The 9097-nt window shown below is 33.9% G+C and overlaps 1 protein-coding gene across 1 annotated transcript in view; it reads right to left on the reverse strand.

Moving 5' to 3' along the window:
* Positions 1–376: 376 nt before the first annotated feature.
* Positions 377–9097, reverse strand: part of MRPL3 (mitochondrial ribosomal protein L3) — a 61196-nt gene continuing 52475 nt past the window's right edge. The window contains exons 8-10 of the mRNA XM_007936871.1: positions 6938–7015; positions 5068–5145; positions 377–529 (exon numbers count right to left, since the gene is read on the reverse strand). Coding sequence (XP_007935062.1) covers positions 377–529; positions 5068–5145; positions 6938–7015 — 309 coding nt within the window. The remainder of the gene's footprint in view (positions 530–5067; positions 5146–6937; positions 7016–9097) is intronic.

Below are 9097 nucleotides of genomic sequence, written 5' to 3' on the forward strand. Positions count from 1 at the left end.
ACTGCTCTACAACAACCCCTTCAAAAAGACAGACAAAATCTTTAATATAAGAAGTTTAGTTTATAAACACCCCAAGATAATTTGGGAAATGCGTAATAAAATAGAGTGAAGCTCAAAAATTACAAAGATTTTGCTAATATGCAAACTATCAGACAACCTAAAATTTGGTACATTCAATCTACCTAGTTGATTTGTTCAATGTGGTAATTTTTCTAACAAAATTCAGTTGTGGGATGAATAATATCTTTACGCTCTTGATAAAGATGTTAAGAACAGTACTGCTGTGACCAAAAAAAGAAAAAAGAATATATTCCTGGTTACACTGTTTCACTGGCTCAGCAAAGCCTCCAAGATACATGAGCTTGGCAATGTCAAGTTAGGCATATGTAACAGAAGGTGCGCTGGGTTGACACACATTTTCATCATACAAATCTTCTGGTAGTTCCTCTTCATCTCCATCAGGAAAATATGTAGGGAATGGTAGATTTTTACAGAAATCCTTATATGTAGGCAAGATAGAATCTCTAATCTGGAAGCAGAAGCAAAAATCTTATTAGTAAGTGCTCCAAGTAAACTTGTTATTTAAACATAGCCTATTTAACTTATTATTTATTATCAAAGAATATCTGTTCCTACATTTTTAAATATGAATAACACAGCTATTACATATATGCAGTAAAAAGACTCAATGTATTTTTTTATTCCAATAAATTTAATTAATCCAACTATAGAAACACAATCTGCCCAAGTTCATTAGTCAATGTGTAACAATAAAATTACCTTGATTACTACTTTATCTTACTCATAACTTATTAACCTCTGGAACTGTCCAAAAAGATAAGTTGTTCTTAAATTACTGATCAAATAGCAATTATATCCACATTTTTTTATTTTTCAAGTAGAAAAATTTGATATATCTGATATTTATTTTTAATTATCTATTTTACCATCTACTCACATTATCTATTTTTACTTTATTTTCTACTTTTTATAGCACAGATTTTTCTAGCTGAGGTTAGAAAAATAAAATATATCTAGCCAGCCACTCCTCGGAAGAAAGGTTAGGCAATCTACTTCCGTAGTAGATTGGAAACCCAAGGAGGGGTCACTATGAGTTGGGTCCAACTCGACGGCACATAACAACAACAACAGCATATATGTTAGTCTCAACGCTAAGATACAGAACCAAAAATAAGAACTTTTAGTAAGGAAATTAGATGATTTAGTAAACAGCATTATCACTGAGCTTAGAAGAGATTAATATTTAGAAAAACCTATAAAAATAAATCCATAAATCTTTACACTAGCTATTAACTCCTTATGTTCGAACAATATTCTTATTATATCTGTGTACTCACAGAACAAAAAAATTCTTTTACAGATACTGATATGATCTAAAATATTATGGCTTATTTTTTTAAACATTATTCGGTTCTTCAAAGCTTCTGACTCATTCTACAGCCTTCATTCAGAGAGAAATTTTAAAAAATGCACTTAATTACACACAGAGTAAAAGAAGGCATAATCATTTTGGCAATAAGAAAATGAATAATTTGGTTGAAATAAGTACACAGCTGCTAGAAACAGCTAAGTACAGAATAACAGATCTATTTTAATCTCATCAAAATTGTTCCAAGAAATTATATTTATGCTAAATTAACCCAGAGAAAATAAATTTGTTTAGGTTTTTTTCCCCCCTAATTCACTAATCTTGGATTGAACCTGGACTTTCACTTTCAAAGTCATATTCATACCAATTTAAAACTTTCACAGAATTTGGCATTAAAAATAAAACCCAGGTAAACACTAAAACCAACAAAAAAAGCATTCTCTGCTATGTTGATACATTTTATTTCACATTTTTACATATAGCTGAGGAACATTTCAGACAACAAAAGCACTACTTATACATTCAAAGTGTAAATATTACACTACTATAATTCATTGATTTGAAACATATAAGAAGACATCTACCTAACTCTTTTTGTCATGGTGGCTCTAAAGTTGACAGCCAAAAACTTGCAAAAAATTTAAAAAATGTGCAAGATTCTATGGGATTTATTTCTGTATACATAAATCTTATCCCTGGCTTATTATTTCCCTAAGTTTTCAAGACTCTGTCAACCATCTATCTTATTCTTTTTATATTTATGTGTATTGACAATCCAATTCAAATTTTTAAGGAAAATACTAGGGGGTGGGGGACACTGACTGAAAAAAGTTAAATTTAATAACACAGTTAAATTTGTAAGTTAGGCCATAGAAATAAGCACACATGAATAGTACCTAATAACACACATATGGTGGAAAAAATAGTTTTTTAGGCTCTCTTGGTATATTTTGTGAACCTAAACAACAAAATGTTACATTAATTAACACTAGGGATGGACAGCCTTAGGACTACCATTACTAACTTTAAAATCTTAAAAAAAAAAAAAAAAAAGGCAGCCCTACACTCTGAAGTAGAAAAGGGGCCTACATAAGGAGAAGATGTTAATGAGGTTGCCTGCTAAGTAAGAAGCACCTCAATCTCTAAAGACAAGGTGAATCATTCTCTCCTGATTTAAATCACCTGAAAGAATGGAAAAAATAGGGGAATGTTTTCAAAAGATATACTGAGTTTAGACATTTAAAACTCATAGCACACTCCCTCCTCAAACTCACATCTTAATGTTTGGGACAGACATGTGTAATCTTCTTTAAGGTTACAAAAAACAAGTTATTTAGGTACCGTATTTCAAAGATTTTTTTTAAAAGATAAGTTCTTTTTATCCAAATATGTTTGTAAGAATACAGTTAACACTAGTGTGTTAACAGTTCAAAGTGGACTAGATACTTCTTTGATGTGAGTTTCTTTTGGAATTGCCTTTGTTGTAATGTCTGAGTATCTACAGTAATAATAAGCCATCATCCTTAAAGAAGGTCAACTGAGTTTTCAAAAGCAACCTTTTAAGTAGATGATGAATCTGAGTAATAAATGTTGCTGTACAGAACTGTTTAAAACAACCAGCTCAGAACATTACTACATCTACTATGGTCTCTGAAGAGAGCCGACCTATCTATTCCTTATGGTATCAAAGATGCTGAGGTGACAATTGAGAAGGTCCATCTGGAAAGTGAGCCTAGAACTGTGCACACAGTAAAATGGGAGAAGAGGAGGATTTGACAACACTTAAAAAGATTTTTTTTTCTGCTATCTAGTACAATTTGACTATGGCAACTAATGCTTTTCCTTTTTTTCCTCTTCTTTTATGTTGTGATATTCAGAAGGTAGCTAAGTTACAATAAAGTATGAAGGTAAAATGTTATGAAAAATAAGTAATAGCTTCTTGGCTTCAACATGTCATTGTATATAACTGAGCCATCTGAGGATTGGAAACCCACTTAAACGTAGAAATCTACATCCAACCATTTATTGAAAAGGTGAGGCCAGGCCATCCAAGGTCTAGGCTTTACTTGAGCCATGACAGCACTCACTCCCCTTGCTGTTCCTAGCTCCACTCCCGAGGGCTTGAACGATGAAGGAGGGCGTCATTTGATGATCAGCAAAGACGGCTGGCAAAGTGTTTACAGAGGACAGTCGTATGTCCTCCTGAAAGTACGAGTGATGAAGGGCAGGAGGGTCCACACAGACTAACAGAAAGAAAAAGTCTGAAGAGAAGGACAACCGAAACATATGGAAAGTCCTCCTTAACAAAGGGCATCCCTAAGGAAGATTCTCAGTTCTCCAAAAGTCTCATGTCTTATAATTTAATGTTGTTTTGTCTTTTCTTTATCTTCATTTTATTATAAGGATCTCAGCGAGATTCTGATGATGGTAAAATGCACCATGTTCCTCACAAAGCTGAAGCACAAGCACCGTTGTTCAAAGCCCTAAAATTTGTATTAGCCTTCTACTGATAGAAATGCATTTCTATTTCACAATATATCTTATGGAACAAATATACATTTTGCTGTTTTCTATCATCTTACTAAATTTCAAGGCTGATTTTAAACCATATTCTGTGAGAGTCAAAGAGCAAATAAGAAACTGGGAGAAAAGACATTTTAATAATTTAATTTACAAACAAAAATACTAGAACATGCTTAATACTATAAAGTTGTTTTCATGCTAATAAACTAATACTTATTGAGAAAAAAACCATATACTTTGCAAAGAACAGTTATTTAGTCTAAATAACTTCCTCTGGATATTTGTTTAAATAATTCTTATAAGATGCTAAAAATAAAATTCATTCCAGGCCTGGATATGAGATCAAAATCAAGAAGAGCTGCAAAGTTATTCTTTCTGTAAGATGGTGAGTCTATAAAATATATCCTAAGTGATATGACTTACTAAAAAACAAACAAACAAAAAACCTCACAGCCATAGAGTCAATGTAACTCATAGCAACCCCTCCTTGGGTTTCTAAGGCAGTATCTCTACTTACAGAGATAGGACTTAACGAGGGAAAAAACTTTTTTTCTTTAAAGAAAATGAGAAATAGAAATAAATCTCTCAGAGTTTAAGAGTTTTCACATCAAATCTATCCCATATATGCCTATTTTCGTCTTGTACTTTGTTTTTGAAATTTCTGAAAATAAACCTGCTTTTTAAAGGGAGAAAAACAAAAAAACAAAGGTGTAATAAGGGTAGTGCTAGTAGTAAAAATAATCAATCTCTCTCTAAAATGTCTACTATTCACCTTTCTTGGTGACTCAGTCTCATTTAATTTCCACCCCACATACAGCCAATTCCTGTGTCAAAGCAGTGCTCTTTGAAAAGCTAAAAAAGTTTTTGGCTTTGGAGGGACAGAGATATACTGATATTTTGACAATCAATTTCCTAATATCCTTTTGATATTTCTGAAGATCTCTCTGCTTGGTAGTGCTACTATTTTTTGTAGGTTTTCAGTTCCATAGAGTGTAAGTTTTTTCATGCAACTTTTAAATTCAGATACTACTCAAAAAGCAGAAAAAGTTAAGCAAAAAGCACGTGTTGAAACAGCCACATATTTTCAAACCACATACATGGATCAAGGAAGAATTTATGGCACACTCACATATCTGTCAGCTATACATACATACCTTTACTAAGCAATTTTTATGCCCAGGCACAGAGCCATTTACATAGATTATATTGTGCTTTGTGTTTATTCTCCACACCTAAAGCAGAAAGTGACAATGAAGTTAAAGAATTAAAAATTTGAAAATATACTTGTATTGAAATAAGCAATATCTGTTTGTAAAAGAGGAAGAGGATGAAAGCCTGTAAAGTAATAATCATGTGAGCACTTTCAAAGGTTGAACAAAAACTTTAAAAATTCAAACCTTATGAGTGACACTGGGAAAGAATAATTCATCAAGAAATGGCACTGAGAAAATGAAGTATTTTTTTTGGAAAATCATGTCTGACCCACATGTTTGACATATGTATCCTACATATAATCCATAACCTGCTGTATAACCTCCCATTTTTCTCTGTGCTTACATAACAGCATAGCAACACAGATGCCTACGGAGTCTTTGGTTCACTTTTTTCTACATCATGCTCTGAATCTTGCTTTTGTCACACAACATTTTGCATTCTTTAAATATAAAACTGTAAGTTACGCCCTACAGAAGTGGTAGAAAACTCTCACTTTAAATAGAAATGTGACTGAAATGACCAAGACTACTTGGATATCTCATTGGACTCTGTTGGCATCACTAAAGCATAGCAAGATTTTTTTCCTAGTTATATTAGAAACTAGGAACTGGGCAAACTGGTTCTCTGGGCCTAATTTCTAAAATAAGAGGGCCAAGCAGATATTCAGATGGAGAAAAGACTTACATAAACAAACTGGAAAGAATGATCAGGAAGAAAATGGCAGAGAGACAACTAAATACTTTTGGAGAAAGCAAGTTTGATCCAGGGCTCCTAAGTAATAATGGCTAAAAGTTAAATACTTCAGAAACAAAAATCTCTCTCTCTCTCTCTCTCTCTCTCACACACACACACACACACACACACACAGAATTTTAAAAAAAGAATAGATGTCTCCGGTAAGTATAAAAGTAATAGAAATAAAAAAAACAAAAAACCTTCGATTTATTTACACAAAATTTTAAATTTTTTGCCAGTTAAAAATGATAAATAAAATATATCTAAAATAGAAACTAGAAGGATATGGACAAAAAAGACTGGCTTTGGGTGTTCTTATGGTTGGCTTATTTTCTTTTCTGTACTTTGTATGCTTTGAAATATATATATGTATACATACATAAACTGTAGCAGCTGTTTATTTTTGTAAACACAGAATTATACTGAACCCATTACAACTTGCTTTTTTACTTATGTATCACATATATACCTCAATTTAGTAGAGACTGAACTTAACTTTTCCCCTTTAAAATATATTTCACAAAAAATATCTGTATTTATAACCTTTTTTTAGTGCTATTATCCCATCCTCACATTTTGCTAGCCTTCTTTTCTCTTCTTCCTCATCTACATCCAGCCACCATACACATTTGATATATATCCATTTCGAACCCATAATATGGTACGTAACCTTCTACTTTTCTCTGTGTTTATATAATGGCATAGTAACCCACATCTGTAGGGAGTTTTATGTTCACTCTTTTATGAAAAGAAAAAAAAAATTATCTGAATCTTATTTTTTTCACGCAACAACATTTTGTGGAAATCTTTCAGGTCAAATGGTAGATAACTAATTTTTCTTTATAATGGCAGCACATTCTATTGCTTGTATGTTAAATGAAAACTTACTACTACCACAATAGCGCGCACACATGCACACACACACACACACACAATTCATTTATCTTGTACCCCTCAATAATTTTAAAGCCAATTAGAACGATGAGACACAGACACATATTAAATACATACTCTGGTGCCTTTGCATTTAGGCATTCATTTGACCATTCCTCAAAAAAAGCTTAAGAAACTTACTTTAAGTCCAAGTACTGTCCTATCTCTATTTCCCATTTGTCCAGGCATTTTAGTACCAGGCCACACTCTGGCAACATCCTAAATGAGAAAACCAAAGTTAGAACTTCCAAGTACTCCCAATTTCAAGGAGCACTGACCAACTTAAAATGCCAACCAAGAATATGAGCTTTTAAAATTTTATTTCTTCCTCTTCTGAGGATTTCCTTTCTAAATAAGACTGACAAGAAAAATACAGAGTAAGAAAGACATTTAGGAAAAGCTCAGTGAGAAGAGTAAGAAACCGTATAGTAGTAGAGAAGTAAAAGAAAGGGTATATATGCACATATCATACCACCATTCAGAGAGAAAACACCTGACTGGACTGTTTTCATCAATCTTCTGTATTAATTGGCTTAATGGACTTCATCCACACTGCTACTACTGAAACAGTCCTACTTCCCACCCATGTTTTTGTAACTTTCTGTGTTCAGAATGATTAAAGAACAGAGTTATTAGAATATTGTTTGGCTAGTTCTGATTGTCTGATTCACATAAATCAAACACGCTTCATTCTATTTCTCTGACATTCTTCAGGTATACTTACTCTGTCACTACACTTACTCTTATTCTTCAAATATACTTACTCTGTCACTACAATACTAGAGTAGGACTAACATTGCCCTACCCCATCAAAAATTCACACTGTCATTAAAGGTATACCCTCACTCTTAGGATTATGAAGCATTTATTAGCCAATCCTTAATGAAAGTATATTTACAGCAACACAGAGAATATATTTCATGACAAATAATTACCTAGGATCATAAAAATAAGTTGTTCTATATCCTAATTTTTAGAAGAGCTTTATTGAGATATAATTCACGTATCATGCATTATATGGGTGGAAAGGCAAATTATCAGCAGGGGGTTGAACCAGAATGAACCAGTTTGAAGCCCTGTACAAAACCATAGTACAAATCATCATAGCTGGGAAATTGACATTATTAGTATATACCATTAACTAGACATACCTTATTTTTGTTCCTTATTCAGAGTTTTAGTTGTGTCATTTAGACAGTGTTGAGACAGTATTTTATATAAATGGAATCATATGGTGTGTGACCTTTTGAGATTGGCTTTTTGTCACTTAGCATAATGTACTTGGAATCACCAAATTGTTTTCAAAGCAGATGTACCATTTTACATTTCCACCAGCAATGCGTGAGGGTTCCAATTTCACCATAGCCTTGCCAACACTTGTCCATGTGTCTTTTAGACTGTATAGCCATTCTAGTAGGTGTTGTGCCGCTCTGACAGGAAATATACCACAAATGGGATGGCCTTAACAAACAGGAGTTTATTCTCTCATAGTTTGGAGGCTTTAAGTCCAAGTTCAAAGTGCCAGGCTCTAGGAGCTGTGTGAAAGCCCCTCTTGACCTTGGGCTTCAGCTCTGCCTCTTGCTCCCGGCCCACTGAAGCTAGAGGCATCTCTTCACTCAGGCAGCTACTGGGTGCTGAGGCTAGCAAGCCCAAGGTTGACAAATAAAATGGCACAGTCCTGGCATTACCAAACCACATGGCAGGCCATTAACTCAAGTCCATTTTAAGTCCCAAGGTTGGCAGAGCATGGTAGGCTGCTGAACAATGATACAGCTACATGCAGGGTTCAAGTGTGCCATAAGCTAGTGATCATTCCCAAAGCTGTTTCTTATATATGGGAAGCAGACCACATCCCTACAGCAGCTACTCAGCTGCTCACAGTAGATTTCACCATGGAGCTGATTATCAGTTTCATCATGGGAAATACTACATCCAGCTGCCCAGCCACTCAACCTGGCCCAGCCAAGCTGACACACAAACCGAACCACCACAGGGGTGAAGTTGTATCTTAATTGAGTTTTTATCTACATGTCCCTGATGACTAATAATGTTGAGCATCTTTTCAGGTTCTTATTGATCTTTTATGTTTCTTCTTTGTAGAAACGTCTACTCAGATTCTTAACCTATTTTTCAGTTGGGTTACTTATCTTTTTATTATTATGTTGTAAGAATTTTTAATATATTCTGGATGTTGTTGTTGTTGTTGTTATTTGCCGTCGAGTAGGCCCTGACTCATAGCGACCCCTCCTTGGGTTTCTGAGGCAGTATCACTATGGAAGTAGGATTGCCCAACCTTCCTTC

The sequence above is a fragment of the Orycteropus afer genome, unplaced genomic scaffold (assembly GCF_000298275.1).
Source record: "Orycteropus afer afer isolate SDZICR_OR568_19922 unplaced genomic scaffold, OryAfe1.0 scaffold00003, whole genome shotgun sequence".
NCBI classification, from domain to species: Eukaryota; Metazoa; Chordata; class Mammalia; order Tubulidentata; family Orycteropodidae; genus Orycteropus; species Orycteropus afer.